Source organism: Hippopotamus amphibius, chromosome X (assembly GCF_030028045.1).
Source record: "Hippopotamus amphibius kiboko isolate mHipAmp2 chromosome X, mHipAmp2.hap2, whole genome shotgun sequence".
Classification (NCBI taxonomy): Eukaryota; Metazoa; Chordata; class Mammalia; order Artiodactyla; family Hippopotamidae; genus Hippopotamus; species Hippopotamus amphibius.
In genome coordinates, this window is record NC_080203.1 from 2,335,774 (window position 1) to 2,356,415 (window position 20,642).

The following is a 20,642-nucleotide window of genomic DNA, read 5'->3' on the forward strand; positions in this document are numbered from 1 at the left end:
CTCTTTACTGCCCCGCGTGCGCTGCCATCATTGCGCTCCTACCTCCCTCTTAGCCCACACACACCTGTTAAAGGAGTCCGGGTGGGGAGAAAGCGGGACGCAATTTTAAACAGAGTGGCCGGGAATGCTTTTCGGGTGAGCCAGGTGGATCCCCAGAGGAAGAGGGCTCCAGTCTGGAGAGCACCAGCGCAAAGGCCCTGATGCAGGAGTCAGCCTGGCGTTTTCTGGTTTGGTTTGGTTTGGTTTTTAAATATTCATTCATTTAGCTGCGCCAGGTCTTAGTTGCGGCACGTGGGACCTTTTTAGTTGCGTCATCTTTTAGTTGCACACGCGGGATCTAGCTCCCTGACCAGGGATCAAACCCGGGTCCCCTGCTAGGAGCACAGAGTCTTAGCCACTGGGCCACCAGCAAAGTCCCCGGCCTGGCATTTTTGAAAGGGTCAGGAAGCCAGTGCGGCTGAGTCAAGTTGAGCAAGTGAAAGGGTGAGAGTGGAGACGGTCAGAGAGGAATCGGGCTGGATCCCGTCTGGCTTTGTAGGCCACTGTAAGTTCTTTGGCTTTGTCCCTAAGAGTCCCTTTTGCAGATTTTTTTTTTAACAGAAGAGTGATGCAATCTGACGTCCATCTTAAAACAACCCGGCAGCTTCACCAGTCATCTGTCAGGCCACGGCGGTAGGCTGATTCTGGGCTTCGCTGGGTGAGGGAGGGAGGATGAGTCTGACGTCGGGCCCTAGAGCCCGGGATGCTGTAGCTCAAGAGCTGCAAGCAGAGAGGATCCTGGGGATCTGCTGAGGGTCCCCCTGGAGTATCAGGGGGTGCTGATCAGCACCAGTGTGTGAGGAAACCACCCGGGCCTGGGACAGGGCTTCCAGCAAGGATTCAGGGTAACGATGCTCAGGGCTCAAGCAGGACCCGGAGGAACACCTGTCCCACTGGCCGGAATGGAAACCTCGGAATTGAAGAGGCCTGAGGGAGGCCACTCAGAAGGGGCCAGCCTCAGTAGTGGCAAAATAATTCTACACTAAAAACTGCTCTAGTACCATGCAGCAAATCTTAGAAGCAAGAGTCTAAAGAATCAGACTGTTTCCAAGTAACCACAGCACTTGGAAACAAAGTTCAAGAGTAGGTTTAAGGGGAGTCCCTGGTGGCCTAGTGGTTAGGATTCTGGGCTTTCACTGCTGGGGCCCGGGTGCAACCACTGGTCAGAGAACTGAGATACCACAAGCCATGCAGCACGGCCAAAAAAGAAAACAACAGTTTGGGGATACAAAAATACTCAGCACCCAAGGGAAAGCATACAAGGTCTGTTATCCAATCAAAAACACTTGGCATGAACACAGGAAGTGAAATCCAGCCCATTATAAGGAGATAGAGCCGTCAATAAAAGGCATCCGGATTGAAAAGGAAGAAGTAAAACTTCCAAGATCACAGGATACTTTAGAGGGAGCGAAGTCCGCCTGCCCAGATGCTGAACCAAGTGTCCGAGCACTTTTCTTCACGGGTCCGAAACAAAGCCAGTAAACTACGAAACTCCTATCGCCGTGCTTCTGGGTTGTTTGCTCTTCACGTGCAAACTCAGTGTTTTATTTTTGCAGGAAACTAACCCAATGGTGACATAGATGTGGGGAGACATCTATGTCAGAATTCTGGTGGGAGGGCACATTTCCTGGAGAGCAGTTGTGTACTGTGAGAGCAATGGTGTAAAAACTGAGTTTTTAAAAAATAACTAGGAAAGTAAACTTTTGTCTCAGTATTTGCACCTTTTGGAATCTATCTTCAGCAAATAAGCATTGATGCGGAAACTTACGTACAAGAATTCCACTGAATCATTATCGATAATAAGGGAAAACAAGAGAAAAATTTGTCACTGATTACATTATAATGCATCTTTTATGCCTCCATTTAAAAGCATGTTTTTGAAGGATTTTTGCAAAGAATAAAAGCTCACGTGTTAAATGAAAAGAATTTAAAACCAAAAAAAATGTTCCAAAACGTTGACAGAACATAATGCTGAATGGTAGGACTTAACTGATTTTCATTTTCTCCCATTTCCTAAACTGTCTTCAATCACCTTGTACTGCTTGAGTATCTGAATCTCAGAACTTCCCTGCAACCCAAGGAGAAAAGCAATACACTGGTGCTGTAGCCAAAAAGAAACTCAGATGCAGAACAGTAGTTCAGTTTTATTTCATGCAATAAGAACCATTCAATCATCTCCCTCCTCCAGCAACCAGGAAACGAAACAAGTGGGCCCCGAGCACCCAAAAAACAACAGTAGGCTCCAAGAATGAAGTGGCATCTACTACAGGAAGCCATGCCTCAGTAAAGGAAGCATCGCCTGGCATGGGGCAGAAGGCTGGGCCTCAGCCCCCTTTTCCTGGTAGAGACATAGGGGGAAACAGGGGCCCAAAGTGCTGCATGACCTGCTGCACCAGGGCAAGGTCGTCAAGAAAGGACCTGACGGAAACTTGAAGGCAGCGACTATCTTCAGCAGTCCATCTCCTGAAAGTGAGGACAAAGGAAAATCAAGCTGACTGTGAGAACGCGTGCCGGGGCCCAGCCCACCACACCGTCTCTTTGGACTCAACACTTAGCCACGGAAGTATCCCTCCGTCTGAGCTTGGCCCTTAGCACGTTCTGCCCCCCCACCCCCAGCCCGGGGCCCTTCTAGAACTGACACAATCAGGAAGCTGCCGTCCACCGACAGCTCCTTCTGAACGCCCTGCAGGTGAGGCTCCTCATAAGCAGCCAGGGCCCGCCGCGCCGCCTCCGCCTCTATGGGACACAGGAACGGCACTCTTAGGACGCTGCAGGAGGACTGGTCAAGGCGCCATTTGTCACCAGCGTCACCTGTGCTTCGAGTCTCCTCGTCGCCCAGGCCCGCTTCCCCCAGAGGGTGGCCCTCCGACCGTCCACAGACCCCACCCCACCCGTCCCCCCGGCCCGGCTCCTCTCCTCGGTGCCGCCGCGCCCCGCACCCACTCTGCCCGCCTTCTCCTCCGGCCCCGCAGGCCGTCCCCCCCCACACCCATCCTGTCCCCTCGGCCGCCCTGGCCTTCCTACTGCCCTGGAGCTTTTGCCTTCCAGCAGCCGCTGGTCCGTCCTCGCTCCCCTTCCTGCACTGCCCCCCGCCGCCCTCAGCCACCCCGGCCTCCCCGGGGACTCCGGCCTCCCGGCCACCGCGGCTTCTGCCCAAAGGATACAACTCATTCGGATGGGCTGGGGGCCATCCGGCCGCAGGCGCCGCTTCTCCGCCTGGCCCTCGCCTCGGAATCGCACCACCACCACCACCACCACCGCCTGCGCCCGCACCGGCCTGACCCTCAGGGCCACCAGGACCACCCTGGCCACCCTGGTCCCCTGCACCGCCCGCCGCGCCACCCGCGTCGTCGTCGTCGGACGCCTCCATGGTTGCCGCCTCCGGCTCCGAGGCCAACGACAACTCAGGAGAGGCCGAGCCCCTCACGAAGCCCCGCCCCTTCTGCCCAGGGAGGCCCACCGCGCCTGCGCAGACACCCTTCAGGGCCCCTCCCGGCACCCCATTGGCTGCCGCCAGCCCGCCCTGCCACCCACGGGCTGCCCCCGGAGACCCCGTAGGGCGGGACAGCCTCGCCTCCCGCGCGAAGCCCAGCTCCTCTCGGGCGCCCCCCGTGCGCCTGCGCAGATGGGCCCCTCCCGCCCTGGCCCAGACAGAGCCACCGCCGAGACGGGCACGACAGCGTCCCACTCGCAAGGCCTTGACGGCGTCTCCCAAACCATGTGCTCCAGGCAGTGAGGCGCCCGCCCCACGCCCCTGCAACCCTCCCCCGGGTAAAACCCCAGGTAAAACACAAGCAGCAGGGGACGCGCGGGACCTCCGAGAAGAGGGGTCTCCCGCAAGGGGGGCGGTGGGGACTGCTGGGGTCTTCCCTGAGGCCCCGCCCCCACCCTCAGGACCCCGTCCAGACCCTATCGCCTCCCAAGGGCCGTCTCCACACTGCATCCCGCGGGGGCGGGCGCTTCCACGGGTGAGCTGGGGGGGGAGGGACTCAGAAGCTCCGTCCAGAGGCGAGCGCTGCTCAGCTCGCCCCATCCGTGGTCACGTGAGCATTCTCAGCGGCGGGGGGGTGGGGTGGGGGGGTGGCCAGCGACCGACCTGGGCAGACGGAACACCAGCATCTTTCCCGGGCACCGAGAAGCCACCTTAGCCGTCCCGAGAGATCCGACAGCCGAGGCCTCCCACTCCCCCAGCTGAGGGGCGGCATGGAGACAGGAGTCCACGATGCTGAGACACGGCAGTGCGAAAGCAGGTCACAGCCCGGCGCCCTAAGGAAGCTCCGGGAATCCACGGAGCTGGGGGGGGACAGCAGCTGCGGTCACGGACGCTGATTCCACCCTCTCCCCTGCTCCCGGCCGTCCCCTCCCCTCCTCGGGCTCCCTCCGGGCCACAGGCTTCGCCTGCGGCCCTTGCCGGGGGTGTGGGCCCTCCCGCTCCCGCTCCCGGGCGGCCCCGCCCCGCCCCTCACACCTGCGGGCCGGGAGGGGCCCCGGGCAGGCCTGGGCTCCACGCTCCTCTCGGCTGCCTGCAGGCCGCTGCGCCCCGTGCTGGGCTGGCTACCGTCCTTCCCCAGCCCTGCCCCGGCCCCAGAGGCGGCCCCGAGGTGGAGGCGTCCCTCAGGAGCGTCCCTCGGACCGGGGGGCTCTCCGCACGCAGCCGGGGCCCTGCGCCTGCGGATCTGCAGGCTGTACCCACTCCCGCCACAGCCGCCTGCGGGCCGCCACCACCATGTCACCGCGCGCCCGGCTGCAGAGACATGCTCGCGGGCGGTCGGCTGTCGCCCAAAGAGGTGCTCCAGTGCAGTCAGCTGTCACCCGGCTGCAGAGAGATGTTCCGGGCCGTCGGCTGTCACCAGGCTGCAGGGAGATGCCCTCGGGTGGTCTGCTGTTGCCCAAGGAGATGCTCCCGGGTGGTCGGCCGTCACCCAAAGATATGCTCCCATGCGGTCCGTTGTTGTCTGGCTGCAGAGAGATGCTCCCCGGCCGTCAGCTGTCGCCCAGCTGCACAGAGATGCTCATGAATGGTCAGTAGTTGCCCAAAGAGATGCTCCCAGGTGGTCTGTTGTCAACTGGGCACAGGGAGATACTCCCAGGTGTTCGGCTGTCACCCAAAGAGATGCACCTGGGTGGTGGGCTGATGCCCAAAGAGATGCTCCCGGGCGGTCAGCTGTCACCCAGCTGCAGAGAGATGCTCCTGGGCAATTGGCTGTCTCCCAAAGAGATGCTCCCAGGTGGTCGGCTGTCTCTCAGCTGCACAGAGATGCTCCTGGGCGGTCTGCTGTCCCCCAGCTGCACAGAGATGCTCCCGGGTGGATGGCTGTTGCCCAAAGAGTTGCTCCTGGGTGGTTGGCTGTCACCCAAAGAGATGCTCCCCGGCGGTGGGCTGTCGCCCAGGTGCATAGAGAAGCTCCTGGGCAGTCGGTTGTCGCCCAAAGAGATGCTCGAAGGTGGTCAGCTGCCGCCTGGCTGCAGGGAGCTGCTCCCAGGTGGTTGGCTGCCAGCCAAAGAGATGCTCCTGGGCGGTCAGCTGTCCCCCGAAGAGATGCTCCTGGGTGGTTGGCTGTCAGCCAGAAGCACAGGGATGCTCCCGCATGGTCGATTGTCACCCAAAGAGATGCTCCCAGGCGGTTGGTTGTCGTCTGGATGCAGAGCGATGCTCCCGGGCCGTCAGCTGTCATCCAGCTGCACAGAGAAGCTCCTGCATGGTCCGTTGTCACCCAAAGAGATTCTCCCAGGAGGTCAGTTGTCGCCCAGCCACGGGGAAGAACTCCCAGACGTCGGCTATCACGCAAAGAGAAACTCCCGGCGGTAGGCTGTCGCCGAAAGTGATGCTCCCAGGTGGTCGGCTGTCACCCGACTGCATAGAGATGCTTTCGGGCGGTTGGCTGTTGCCCGGCTGCAGGGAGATGCTCCTGGGTGATCGGCTGTCTCCCAAAGAGATGCTCCTGGGCAGTCGGCTGTCACACAAAGAGATGCTCCCGTGCGGTCGGTAGTCGCCCGGCTGCACAGAGATGCTGCCGGGTGGTCGGCTGTTGCCCAAAGACATGCTTCCGGGCAGTCAGCTGTCACCCAGCTGCACAGAAATGATCCGAGGTGGTCGGCTGTCGACCAAAGAGATGTTTCTGGGTGGTCGGCCCTCACCCAAGAGATGTTCCTGGGCGGTCGGCTGTCACCCAAGAGATGTTCCTGGGTGGTCGGTTGGTGCCAAAAGAGATGCTCCAGGGCGGTCAGCAGTCACCGGCTGCAGAGAGATGCCCCCGGGCAGTCAGCTGTCGCCCAAAGTGATGCTCCCGGGTGGTCGGCTGTTGCCGAAAGAGATGCTCCTCGGCAGTCGGCTCTCGCCCAGCTGCACAGAGATATTCCCAGGCCGTTGGCTGTTGCCCAAAGAGATGGTCCTGGGCGGTCGGCTGTCACCCAAAGTGATGCGACCACGTGATCAGCTGTCGCCGAACTTCACAGCAATGCTCCCTTGGGGTCGATTGTCACCAAAAGATATGCTCTCGAGTGGTCGGTTGTTGCCCAGAGAGATGCTCCTGCACGGTTGTCTGTCACCGCACTTCACAGCGATGCTCCTGGGCGGTTGGCTGTTGCCGAAAGAGATGCTCACTGGTGGTCAGTTGTCACCTCCTGCAGAGAGATGCTCCCAGGTGGTTGGCTGTTGCCCAGTTGCACAGAGATGCTCCTGGGTGGTCGGCTCTCGCCTGGCTGCAGGGAGATTCTCCCGGGCGGTTGGCTGTTTCCCAAAAAGAGGCTCCCAGGCGGTTGGCTGTCCCCCAAGGAGATGCTCCCAGGAAGTCGGCCGTCACCCAGCTTCACAGAGATGCTCCCGTGCACTCAGATGTCGCCCAAAGTGATGCTCCCTGGTGGTCGGTTGTCGCCCGGTTGCAGAGAGATGCTCTTGGGCAGTTGGTTGTTTCCCAAAGCTATGCTCCTGGGCAGTCGACTGTGGCCTAGCTGCACAGAGATGTTCCCGGGCCGTCGAATGTCGCCCAAAGAGTTACTCCCCGGCAGTTGGCTGTTGCCCGGCTGCAGGGAGATGCTCCCTGGCGGTTGACTGTTGCCCAAAGAGATGTTCCTGGGCAGTTGGCTGTCACCTGGCTGCAGGGAGATGCTCCCTGGTTGTGGGCTGTCGCCCAAAGAGATGCTCCCTGGCGGTCAGCTGTCACCCAAAGAGATGCTCCCGGGTGGTCGGTTGTCTCCCAGCTGCACAGAGATGCTCCCGGCGGTCTGTTGTCAGCAGCAGGTCTAAGGTGGCCCAACACACCCCCCAGGGCACCCTGCCTCCCACTGCACACACACACTCTGCTAGGACTCCCACAGAAACCGCGGTTCTTGGACTCACAGGAAGGGCACCCAGAAGCGGACTTCCGTCTCACTGTGCCCCCCACATCACACGGGAGGGCAGCGAGCTGTCCGCATCTGGACCACACCCGGAACGCTGGTTCCAAAAGGGCTCAGGGCAATGCAGCTTTGATTTCTCACATACAAAGAGTGTGCGGTAGAAGAGGGCTTACCAGACAAAGGCCGGAGGAGATGGCGAGGGGCCAAGCCACAGAGTCCTCCGTCTGGCTACTCCACGTCTATGGCTCGCTTTTTTAAAAAATAAATTTGTATTTATTTCTGTATTTATTGGCTGTGTTGGGTCTTCGTTGCTTCACGAGGGCTTTCTCTAGTTGCGATGAGTAGGGGCTACTCTTGGTCACGGTGGCAGGCTTCTCATTGTGGTGGCTTCTCTTGTTGTGGAGCACGGGCTGCAGTAGTTGTGGCACGTGGGCTCACTCGTTGTGGCTCTCGAGCTTTAGAGCGCAGGCTCACTAGTTGCTGCGCATGGGCTTAGTTGCTCTGTGGCATGTGGGATCTTCCCGGACCAGGGCTTGAACCCGAGTCCCCTGCATTCACAGGCGGAATCTTAACCACTGTGCCACCAGGGAAGTCCCTATGCCTGTGCTTTTAATCCGTAGTAATAACTGTCACAGCCTACACTCCATATGCTGTTTCAAGTTTCTCCGTGTTCCCACACTGCTTTGTGGGAATGCCAAAGCGAATACTTAAATCATAGAAGAGACAGGACTAGATGTTCTCTAAGTCTCTACTCATGCGGGGCTTCCATGATTTTACACTTACCTTGCATCTGATGGACTTTAGGCTGGATGCTAAAATGACCTTTCAGGCTCAAATCACTAGAAGACACTAGTGATTTTGAAGAAAAGAAAAGGATAGAACAATTTCTGTCAAGTTGGAGTATATAATTGTGTCCACTGGGAGAAGGATCGATGAGCTCTCAAGCTTCCGCACCAATGTGTGAAGGTTGGCATTTTAATCTGTGAGAGGCGAACCTTTCAGAAACAGCCTCAGGACAAAACAACAGATTTTATTTTTAATACCCAAGTGGGAAAGTGTTCATTTTCAATTCTATGAGGAAGGGAATAAATTGCTTATGAGTATTACACATTTTATAAACCTATAGTGATCCTTTGAATAAAAGACAGAGAGTGTACATTTTAGAAATTGTTGTTTTCAAACATTTGAATCAACTTAAGCCAGGTGTTTCTCCTAATATGGAACCGTTGGATTTGAGGTGGGGAGTGGTAGTGAATGGCACACATTATCTCATATAGTGGATTTTCACTAAACTTACTGGGTCAGGTTAGAGGAGTATTTTGGAAATTCAGATTCTTAGACTTGTTTTGAAGGTGACTTCAGGATGGGGTGTTCTCCAACACCAACCATCAATTCTCTGATTCTCCAGATACCGAGTATTCAACGATTTAATTCAAATCTGACACTAAGTGCCTGGAGTAGCAGAGACCTCACAAGTTAAAGGCTCGGTCCAACCAGACTGTCCCCCACTTTACATGTCACTTTCAAGTCCCAGGGGCCCCCTATGCTTCAGACAAATTGGCTATAAATCGGAGGTTCCCATGACCCCCTCCTCAGGCTCAACATTTTGCTAGAATGGCTCACAGAACTCAGGAACACACTTATGTGTATTTGTATATTATAAAGGATTGCAATGAAAAGCCAGGTGAAGAGTTACATAGAGCAAGGTCTGGAAGAGTCCTGAGCACAAGAGCGTCTATCCCTGGAGTTGGGGCGTTCCATCCTCCCAGCACATAGATGTGCTCACCAACCCGGAAGCACGTGGAAAATCACCGTTTAGAGGGTTTTGTGGCGGTTTCATCAAGTGGGCAAGAGTAATAAATCAGTCTCCAGTCTCTCTCCTCTCTCAAGATGTTGAGAGGAAGGGATGGGAATGACGGTTCCAAGCTCCTGATAAAGAGCTGGTTTTCTGGTGAGCAGCCCCGTCCTGGAGCTATCTAGCGGTTGACAAGAGTTGCCATATTAGAACAAAAGATGCTTCTGTCATGCAGGAAGTTCTGAGAGTTTTATGTCAGGAACCAGGGACAAAGACCAAATATATGTTTGTATTATATATGTTTGTATCATACTACAAAGGATATTAGTGTTTGTTATATAAATGTCAGCTCTTTTCCCACTTGATTTGTCTTTTCATTTTTTAAAGAACTTTTATTGAGATCCAGTTAACATACAATAAACTGCATACATTTAGGAATACAATTTGATATTTTTTTCTTATTACTAATGTATATATGGCAATCCCAACCTCCCAATTCATTCCCCCCCAACCCCTGCCCCCCGCTTTCCCCACTTGGTGTCCACGTGTTTGTTCTCTATATCTGTGTCTCTGTTTCTGCCTTGCAAACCAGTTGATTTGTAACATTTTTCTATATTCCACATATATGTGTTAATATACAATATTTGTTTTTCTCTTTCTGACTCAATTCACTCTGTATGACAGTCTCTAGGTCCATCTATGTCTCTACACATATCCCAGTTTCATTGCTTTTTACAGCTGAGTAAAAATATTCCATTGTATATATGTACCACAATTTTGTATCCATTCATCTGTTGATGGACATTTAGGTTGCTTCCATGTCCTGGCTATTGTAAATAGTGCTGCAGTGAACATTGGAGTGCATGTGTCTTTTTGAATGATGGCGTTCTCTGGGTATATGCCCAGCAGTGAGATTGCTGGGTCATATGGTAACTCTGTTTTCAGTTTTTCAAGGAACCTCCATACTGTTCTCCATAGTGGCTGTTATCAATTTACATTGCCACCAACAGTGCAAGAGGGTTCCCTTTTCTCCACACCTTCTCCAGCATTTACTGTTTGTAGATTTTCTGATGACCCTGACCTCAGTGTAGTTTTGATTGGCATTTCTCTAATTATTCGTGATGTTGAGCACATCTTCACGTGCCTCTTGGCCATCTGCATGTCTTCTTTGGAGAAATGCCTATTTAGGTCTTCTGCCCATTTTTTGATTGGGTTGTTTGTTTTTTTGATATTGAGCTGGATGAATTGTTTATATATTTTGGAGATTAGTCCTTTGTCTGTTGATTCGTTTGCAAATATTTTCTCCCATTCTGAGGGTTGTCTTTTCATCTTGCTTATAGTTCCCTTTGCTGTGCAGAAGATTTTAAATTTCATTAGGTCCCACTTATTTATTTTTGTTTTTATTTCCATTATTCTAGGGAGTGGATTGTCTTTTCATTTTTATGTTGCCAAATCTATCAGTTTTCCTTCGTGATCTCTTCCATCACCCTCATGCTCTATTGTGAGGATGGATGCATATTCACATGATCTGTATGTTGATTCGTCTGCCAATAGCACTCTCTTTAAAGTATCTTACCCTTTAACGTCTGGTACAAAAAGTCCTCAGTGATCACATTTTTTTTTCTCTGACATTTATTCTTCTAAATGAGCAGTAAAAGTCTTTCATCAAAATAAAAAAAAAAAAAAGATTATATTCGGGTTCTACATGCCTGAAACCAAAAGGTGTTATGTCCCTTCCTTTGACCAGGTTCTCTCAAGAGAACCTCTTCAGTCTCTTTACATAAGCTCCTCTTATTCTTGCTAAGGTAATATTTTATCCTGGTTACTATTGTGTTAGGATATTTTTCCAATGCCACTTTAAAAACATATTTTTATTTATTTATTTATTTGGCTGCAGTATCTTTAGTTGCAGCATGTGGGATCTAGTTCCCTGACAAGGGCTGGAACCTGGGCGCCCTGAATTGGGAGCATGAAGTCTTACCCACTGGACCACCAGGTAGGTCCCCTCCAATGCCACTTTTAAGTAGTTTTTTCCCCATGGACTGGAGTCGTAGTATGGATTTTTGCATTACTTATTTCTCACTTGTTACATTTGATTGATCCTCTAGCTCTAGCAGTTTTTCAGCTGATTATCTTGAGTTTTCTAGAAAGATAATCATATTTACATATGATCATAACTTTTACCCCTTCCTTTCCGATGTTAATAGTTAATACATCTATTTCCACTTTATTGCTAGGCTAGAATTTTGACAAAAATGTTCAATGACAGTTGTCCCGATCGTAATGGGAATGCCCAGCGTTTCGGCATTAGTACTAAGTTGGCCAAATTGTTTTAAGATACATGTTCTTCATCACTTTTAAACCCTTTTCACTTTGTGTGCTGGCTTCAGCTCAAGTTTAGGTATTTCAGGAGTAATGCCAGCCTTATGGAATAACTTGAGAAGTTTTCTTCTTTATGCTCTGCAACAGGTTAAATAACATTGTATCATCTGTGCTAAAAAGTTTACTAGACTAAGACCTAGTGCCTTCTGGAAAAGCAAATCTTTTATTCTATTTCTTCTAAGCTGTTTGATCAGCTTTGTTTTCCTACCTCCTCTTGAGCTGCATATATTTTCCATACTTTCCTAGAAAGTTGCCCATCCCATCTAGAGTTTAAAACTGATTGTCATAAAACAATATGGAGTATTTTTGTGAATTTTTAAAATGTCCTCCATATGTCTATATCTGTTGTTAGATTGTCTTCTCATTTCTAATGGTGTCTGTCTGGATTTTTCTTCTTTGTCTATGTTGTTGCTCTTTTCAAGGGACCAGATCTTGGTTTCCTTGCCCTATACTACATGAGTTTTTCAAGCTACTTGCTTTTATCTTTATTACTTTTCACCTTCCGTGTTTTGTTTTGGTGTTTCTGTTGTCATTTTAATACCTTCTGGATTTGAATGCTTAATCAATTTATATTGAATCCTCTTAAGGTTGTTATTTGCCCTATGAATATTACTTTGACCATCGCAAAGGTTTCTTCTCTACTTAACTGAAGGTGATTCAGTATCAGGGTCATAGTAGCTTCTTAAAAATTTGCTGGTTTTCCATCTTTGGAGTACATTATGGTATGTGTATATTCCATGAACATTAAAAAGTAAAACTTTCCCATAAAACACTGCAAGTCTGAAGTCTTTTTGTGGGAAATTATATTTCTATCTTTTTGGATTTTGGTATCTGAGAGTTGAGAAAGGGAATTTCATTGTGAGTTCAATTTGCATTTCTGAAATTATGAATGCAATTGTCTCTCCTTATGTTTAAAAACCACTTGCATTTTGGGACTTCCCTGGTGGCGCAGTGGTTAAGGATCCGCCTGCCAGTGCAGGAGACACAGGTTCGAGCCGTGCTCCGGGAAGATCCCACATGCCTTGAAGCAACAAAGCCCGTGAGCCACAACTACTGAGGTTGTGCTCTAGAGCCCGTGAGTCACAACTATTGAGCCCACGTGCCACAACTACTGAAGCCTGCATGCCTATAGCCCATGCTCCACAACAAGAGAAGCCACTGCAATGAGAAGCCCACCACCACAACAAAGAGTCACCCCTGCTCACTGGAAATAGAGAAAGCCTGCGTGCAGCAACAAACACTTAATGCAGCCAATAAACAAATAAAAATTAATAAAAAATTTTTAAAAAACCACTCGTATTTCTCTTTCCATGAATTTCTGTTCACTTCCTTGTCCATTCTATTGCATTGTTGTTGATAATTTACAAGGAGCATCAATTACATTAACAATAAGAAACCAGTTAAGATAGACACCCTTGCATACACACCCTTGGATACTTATCAATCAACCTATCAATGCAGTGAATTATATGTAATTACATTCTCTCAGTCCTTCATTCAACCCGTATTTACTGAGCACCTATTAATGTCACATAAATAGGACAGACAAAATCTCTGGCCTCATGGAGGTAGAGAAAAAAGAGCTAAAAGAATTGCTAAGGGCTAAGAAAAAAAGGCAGAGTGAGTAGTAAGTTGTGCTATGATACTCTTTTAACAGGTGGTTTCTGTCCTTGATTTTTTTTTTCTTTCTGTATGTGTAGGTGTGTGCATGCCCATGAGTTTCCATTTCCAGGCTAAAGTTAATCTTATTGATTTTAAAGAATAATTTGGTATAGGTGAATATTCTCTTTCGTGAATTTCTTTTATGTGGGGGCTGAAGTAGAAAAGAATACTTTATTGCTTTACCAGGCAAAGGGGACCACAGCAGGCTAATACCTTCAAACTGTGTCCCTTTCTTGAAGTTGGATGAAATAATGCGGACCTGATTTCTCTTTCTCTTTGGGCTAAATCTTTGGCCACCTTTCAAACTCTCCCTTTAGTTTTAGTGTAAAAAAATTGTTCATCTCTTCTTAAGTCAATTTTGGAAATTAATAGTCACAAGCCAGCCCAGATTCAAGTGTCGGGGACACGGAGCCCACCTCCCAAGAGGAGGCTGAAAAGCCCATCTTGTAGCAGAGAACATGGGACGGACCATCATCGTATCCATCCCTGGAAAAGGCTCCCAGCCACACAGCTGTGACTGTTGTCACGTGCACGTGCCGAGAAAGGGGCGGGTGGTGGGGGTGGTGCATGCATTCTCTTCACGTGCACGAGGAATGTCCTTTGTGAAGGCAGCAGGTAAGTCTGTGGTCTGGGAAGTGTGTCACACGGCAGGGTGGGTCCGCGCAGCCCTTTGAGGGGCCCCCGGCTCCTTCCTCAACCCGTGCGTCTACTGCCACCTGGTGACGGGAGCCGCCCATGGCAGCTTTTGTTCTCTTGAGAAGGGACTCCCCCACAAGCAGGTGAGGATGCCATCACTTCTCTGATGACGTTCCTCAGCTAGAAAATGGGGATATGATGGCGTCTCCATCACAGGATGTTTTGGACGTTGAGTCATTACACATACGCACTCAAAAGAGTGCCTGCTCAGCACACAACGGAACGCTCCATTACTTGTGACGTGGTAAGAATTCACGGGGCCGTCAGGGTTTGAGGCGCATCTCGAAAGACATATAGAATGAATGGAAAATTAAGTGCTCGCGCAGGCAGGCTGTCCCCCCGCGGCCTGACACACGAGAGTCGCTCAGGGAGGAGTGGCGGAATGAGCAGATGAACGCGAGGACAGCAGAGATTCGGGGCCGAGCTGGACCCCTGACTTGGGCAGAACACATCCGTGTCCTGGACGGTCCGCTCCCACCTGAAGGCAAGGAGAAGAAAAGGCATCTTTGTCTTGCTGTCACCAGGACCAGACCCTTCTCCAGCCCAGGAGGCGCCTCAGGGCCCCCTCCACGTCCTCGTTGCTCAGACTGTAAATGAAAGCGCGGAGCATGGGAGCCACCGCCGCATACAGCGCCGTGGCCACTGAGTCCTCGGCTGCGCAGGAGGACGAGGGTCACAGGTTCGCCCCAAATAGGGTCCCGTGGAACAGTGACGCCACGGCCAGGTGGGGACTGCAAGTGGAGAAGGCTTTCAGCTTGCCCTGCGAAGACCGAAGTCTCAGGATGGCTGAGAAAATGCGCACGTAGGAGACAGAAATAAAGAGGAAGGGAGTGACAGACAGACAGCGCCCCCCGCGCTGTAAACCACCAACTCGCCGATGCGGATATCTGAGCAGGAGCGCTTCAGCAAGGCGCACAGCTCGCAGAAGATGTGGTGGATTCTGACACTTGCGCGGAATGACAGGCTACTCGCGAGGAGGGTGAGGGTCAGGGATAGATGTTTGTGACCGCCAGAGCCACAGACAGAGATGTGATGCAGAATTTGGGGCTCCTGGGTGTGGTGGAGTGGAGAGGGTGACCGACGGCTACAACTCTGTCATAGGCCATCACTGCCGAGAGGACACTGTCCAGCTCTGCAAACACAATTAGGAAGTACATCTGCGTGAGGCATGCTGCGTAGGGGATGGCTTGGCTCTGGGTTTGGATGTTTAGCAGCATCTTTGGTACCATGGCGGAGGTGAAGCAGATGTCCACGCGGGACAGGGTGGCTATGAAGCAGTACACGGGGGTGTGGAGGCTGGAGATGGAGCTGATGGCCAGAACGATGAGCAGGTTCCCCACCACAGCGACCAGGTACGTGCACAGGAACAGACAGAAGAGGAGGGGCTGATGTTCAGGCACCTCGGACAGTCCCAGGAGGAGGAATTCCGAGATGACGGTTGGGTCGCCTCTCACCATGGCTTCTGGTTTCTGTCGATATGCGCTGGAAACACATCCGTCCACAAGGCCAGAGGCAGTCTGGGGTAACATGCACCACAACCTTCCTCGGTGGCTAAAACCGTACTTGTGACATTTGGGGAAGGAACTCCAGACTGGGGCAGTAACGACAAGACTCACTCGTCGTGGGGCTGTCTGGTCGCCACAGAATGCAGGAGGGGCGAGCTGAGGCTTTCCTTGTGACTCAGCTTGGGCGGGCGCTCCGCCTGCTTCCCTGGGAGGAAAGAAGAACCGGCCAGAGAAGAAGACAGAGAGACCTGAACGCGAGGCCTGGTTTGGGGAGAGTGGCTGGAGACAGCAAGGGCAGTTGAGTTGTCAAGGTGAGACCGCTGGTTGGACCCCTGAGGGCCTTTGTGTTTTATCCAGGTAAGAGTCTGGGTGATGGCCACTAGGAACAATTCTGTCTCTGTGTGCACACGTGAGAGAGAGAGAGAGAGAGAGAGAGAGAGAGAGAGAGTGTCCTTAGACAGATCTACTTCACAGGCGTATACACAGACATATCTATTCATGTGTATATATTCGCACAAAGATTCACGAAATGGTGTTCACCAGAACGCTCACCAACAGTGGTGATCTCTGGGGGGGGGGGTGAAATCTTTACTTCCACCTTTCTTTCAATGATAAACATGTATCGGTTTCCCAGACTGTTCTCTTGGATGTTATCGAGGCTTTCAGGCGGTGTCTGTGATGGACTCGCTTTGGGGCACAAGCACAGTTAGGGGTTCAAGGCTCACGAGGCCTTGTCACACATAAGGGCATGTCTAAGAAGTTATGTCCCTGTGACTTTGTCTCTCCTTCTCAAGTCCATGTCATGGAACCCACAAAGGCTAAATGCTCGTGTGGCGTGACGCCACTAGATAGACAGATCTACACTCACCAACCTGAAATCCAGATGAACTGGGAATCTAAGGGGGCTTCCTAGGTGGCACAGTGGTTAAGAATCCACCTGCCAATGCAGGGGACACGGGTTCAATCCCTGCTCCAGGAAGATCCCACGTGTCGCGGAGCAAGTAAGCCCGTGTGCCACAACTATTGAGCCCGTTTGCCGCAACTATTCAGCCCGTGAGCCACAACTATTGAGACCGTGTGCCACGACTATTGAGCCCATGAGCCACAACGATGAGCCCGTGTGCCACAACTACTGAAGCCCATGCGGCCAGAGCCCGTGCTCCGCAACAGGAGCAGCCACGGCAATGAGGAGCCCATGCACCACAACGAAGAGTAGCCCCCGCTCGCCACAACTAGAGAAAGTCTGCGTGCATCAATGAAGACCCAACACAGCCAATAAATACTAAATAAAAACTTTTTAATTAAAAAAATAAAATAAAAACTGACTAAAGTATTTTAAAAAACTAAGAATCTGATTTTAAAATATTGACTCAAGAACAGGCAGGTGATGAGCAAGCAAACACTCCCGGAAGACACTGGAAACGATCTCACAGACCTGCACCTAAAAATAAGCACGTGCTTTTAATCCCGTTGAGTTTAAGAGAAAATTCTTTTAGTTCATCAGGTTTTCAACTCACGAGTCCCCTACCTAATTGCCAAGACTTTACAAGGGAAGGAATGACATCTGTCTGATTCACCACTGAATCAAGCTGGCCTCAAGCCAGCATGACACTGAAACCAAAATCCGGTGACAACAGCATACACACAGAAGAATAATGAGGCAAAAATCTTCAATAGATTCAAAACCGGTGCAGCAGTATTGAAGGGATAAGGCACCAAGTAGGAACATAAGGACGACTGATATCATGACATCTATTCAGGTAAATAATCACACAAATTGGTGGGAAAGGAAAACTATATTATAAATCTCTATTGGAGGCTACAATGGCACTTGTAAAATCTGACATTCCTGCTGGATTTTTAAAATCCATAGTGAGACTGGAATCAAAGCCTCATCTCAAAGCACCACAGCATGGACGTCCTTTCCCTCAACCCAAATGCCTCGTCCAAACCCCTCCCCTCAGACCCCAACCTTCACTGGGTGCTCTGGAACTCATCGTTTGTAATCAGTCTCTTCTCAAAGCATCCCTCTACCTCCCACCATAAAGAAGGCCCAGCTCTGCACCCTGCAGACGCTACCTTCTGCAGCCCTCTCCAAGGTACACATCTTTTCTTATCACACCCCTGTACCTATACCTCAGGGTCAGGAGGCACGATCAGTGGCCTCTCCTCACTCCCAGTGCTACTTTTCAGCACGGGGTTTCCTCTCCTCTTTAAAAAGAAAGCCCAAGAGTGACATCCGCAAAAACAGCAGAAGCTGGACTTCCAAGGGCCTGTCCCTCCACAGAAACAATGAGATGTTTAGCAAAAATGGTCACCATCAATGTTGTCAGAGCTCACGAATATAATCAAATGTTCCCAGTGACCAAAGAAGAAAAAGATGACTTCAACACAGGAGAACTTTCTGGTGTTTGAATTTTAGCCTTGCCCGCACACCCCTCCCCAGTACAGCAGCAGGCTGCATTCCCCGTGTGATACTTGGCTCCAGAGAAGAGAAGAGCAGACTTCTTTCCCAAGGAACTGGGTTTGTCTGTTTGGACCTATCTGGGGATTCTCTGACACAGGACACCGGCCTTTATCTCACCTAACTCAACTCTCTCAGGGCAGAAAAGCAGCTAAGAGCCTGTTCCTTGAAAACAATGAACAAGCGGCAGCCTCTTGGGGCAAAAACAAAATTACAGCCGGGGCAAACAATAGACACACCAAAGGCCTTGGAGGAAAAACTGGGGAAGGTCACCTTTGGAAATATTGGCTTTGAAAAGCTCCTGCTTGTGATGGGGAATCCAGAAAGTCATATGCATGCCCAGGGCTGGATACACTCTCACAAAAGACCTGACGATAGATACCGTAACACTATCATTTCACCTCCGGGGGTTATTTAGGCTCCGAAAAGCATAAGGAATGAAGGCTAAGGCAGAGTTGCGGCTAAGCATTGAAGGAGTGCCCCAACACAGAGCCAATCGACAGAGCCCAGGAGAGTAGCTTATGCTTCATTTTCTTTCTTTATTTCTTTTTTTTTTGTCTCTGAGTGTTTAAGGAAATCTCTCTCAAACCAACTAACTGACCAAAAGCTGAAAGAACAGAAAATTCAGAGAGCACACATGATAAAACGTAATTTTTGGAAAACAGTTTCGAAAACTCACCAAACCAATCAGCAACCACAACTCAGAGAAAGCAACAAAACAAACCCTGAAGAGCGGGAAGAATCCAATTTCCACATTAACCACATTATAATACTCAAGATGGCCAGCTTTCAATGAAAAATTAAGAGGCATGCACAGAAACAAGTGAATACAGCCCATTCACAGGATGAAAAGAAGTTAGCAGAAAATGTTCATGAGGAAGCAGAGGTATTGGACTTCCTAGAGAAAGACTAAATTAACTTTCTTAAATCTGTTCAAAAAGCTACAGCAAAGCAGGAGAAAAATGTCTCAACAGACAGACAGCCCACCTGCCTGGTGTGTGACTGCAGAGCAGGTGGGCAGGGAAGACAGACGCGCGGGCTTCAGGACCGGATTCCTGGCTGGAGTCGGGAATGGAAGGGGTGGACCGCAGGGCCCTGCGAGCCCTGAGCCTGGAGGGCTCACCAGGGGGCCCGCGGGCAGCTGCGGAGGGAGACGCGGCCCAAGCCCTGAGCCCTGGGGCCCTGGGATGCTCAGAGGTGGTAGAGGAGGGGGGCCGGGCCCCTCCCCACGTGCCCAGGGCCCTGGAGGGGAGGGAGGCGCTGAGGCCCGAGGGAGGGGGGCGCTCTCGCCGGGGAGGGGGTGCGGAGCGGGGAGCGGGGGGTGGGGGGGGCGTGGCCGGGAGGAGCCGCGGCCTCGAGGGCCCAGCTCGGGGCCTGCTCCCCCAGGTTCTCACCGCTCTGGACCTGGACGCCTCTTGCCGGAAGCAGAAGCTGCGCCAGAAGCTGGAACAGATCATCGGCCTCTTGTCCAGCAACAGCTAAGGGTGGCGGACCCGGTGAGGAGGGGGCTTCTCAGTCCCGAGCCGTCCCCCCGGTCCCAGGGCGGTGGGGGGTGGTCTCCCGCCTGGGTCGCGGGGCTGAGCCCTGGATCGGGTGGCACGGGAGAGGTCACCCGGCCGAGATGCCCCCGGCACACCTGGGCCCCCGTCATGAGTGCCTTGCTTTGGGCCCTGCGTGGGGAGGGGGTGCCCAGACCAAGCCCCCACACCACCCCCACCCCCACCCCCGGCATCAGCAATACCCCCGCCCTCCCGGCCTCGCGCCCGGGGCTCGTGATCGCCCCGACCTCCTTCCTGTTTATACCCCAAGCACCTATTTATTTAATTTATCTCCCCTCACCGCCTCCATCTGTACATACGCGGCCCCCCCGCCCCCCGGAGGTTGCCGGCCTCCCTCGGCTCTCCTCGAGCCCTCCTCCCGGCTCCCCTGGAACGTGGTCAGCCGTGGCCTAGCCCCTGGCCCCTCGCCCTGGCCCTGGCTGGCCCCAGCCATCCCGAGGAGGGGGCCTCGCACCTGCGGCACTGGGGGCGGGTGAGGCACGGAAGCCGCCCTCAGACTGTGGCTCTGCCAAGGGGTCCCCCTGCGGCCGCCACAGCAGTCCCCCGCCCCGGGCTTCCCGGGCGGGGACTGCACCCCCTCCCAGGGCCCTGTTGCCTCCGAGCGCCCGGAGAGCTGGAAGCAGGCTCCCGCCAGGGCCTGAGCTGGGCCTGGGGGCCCCCAGCTCTCCTTCTCCGGGCCCTACCGCCAAACCTCCTCCGCGTGGTCTGCGCGCCCGGGCCCCGCCTCCTCCGCTGCCCTGTCCTGCACCCGCCCCGAGGGGCAGAGGCGGCAGTGCCTTCCTCCTTTGTTCTTCCCACTCCCTGGAGGAACCTGGCCCCGGCCCGCGCTCCTGGAAACCCACTTCACCCGCCCCCCCGGCCCCCCTGTGGCTTTTCTTTTTTCTTTCTGCATGCGGTTTTCTTTGCCCATGTAATCTTTTTCCTAATTAAATGTTGGGAAGTGGAGTCGGTGTGTGGCTTTGTCCTCGGGGCAGGTGGCCGTTCCCTGAACGTGGAGGCAGGTGGGGGGGCTGCCGGACCCTGCGTGGGCTGGACGCCCTTGACGGGAGGAAGGGTGACTCGCTGCAGGGCTGCTGAGGATTTGAGGAGGTCCGGGGCCATGTCCAATCCATCAGCGAGTCCCGGTGGCTCCACGTTCGAGACACCTGCAGAATCTGCGCCCTTCTCCCCACCTCCACGGCCCCCAAGGGGTCCAAGCCGCC

The 20,642-nt window shown here is 52.6% G+C and overlaps 1 protein-coding gene and 1 pseudogene across 1 annotated transcript; both read right to left on the reverse strand.

The window, feature by feature from the left end:
• Positions 1-2,220: 2,220 nt before the first annotated feature.
• Positions 2,221-3,409, reverse strand: LOC130842232 (cancer/testis antigen 1-like). The gene is made up of 2 exons (XM_057718876.1): positions 2,679-3,409; positions 2,221-2,502 (listed from the first exon to the last, which is right to left on the reverse strand). Exons 1-2 carry the CDS (start codon positions 3,407-3,409, stop codon positions 2,364-2,366), a joined length of 870 nt encoding a protein of 289 aa, XP_057574859.1. The 3' UTR covers positions 2,221-2,363.
• A 10,299-nt stretch (positions 3,410-13,708) lies between these two features.
• Positions 13,709-19,360, reverse strand: LOC130842006 (olfactory receptor 1D2-like; annotated as a pseudogene).
• Positions 19,361-20,642: the final 1,282 nt, after the last annotated feature.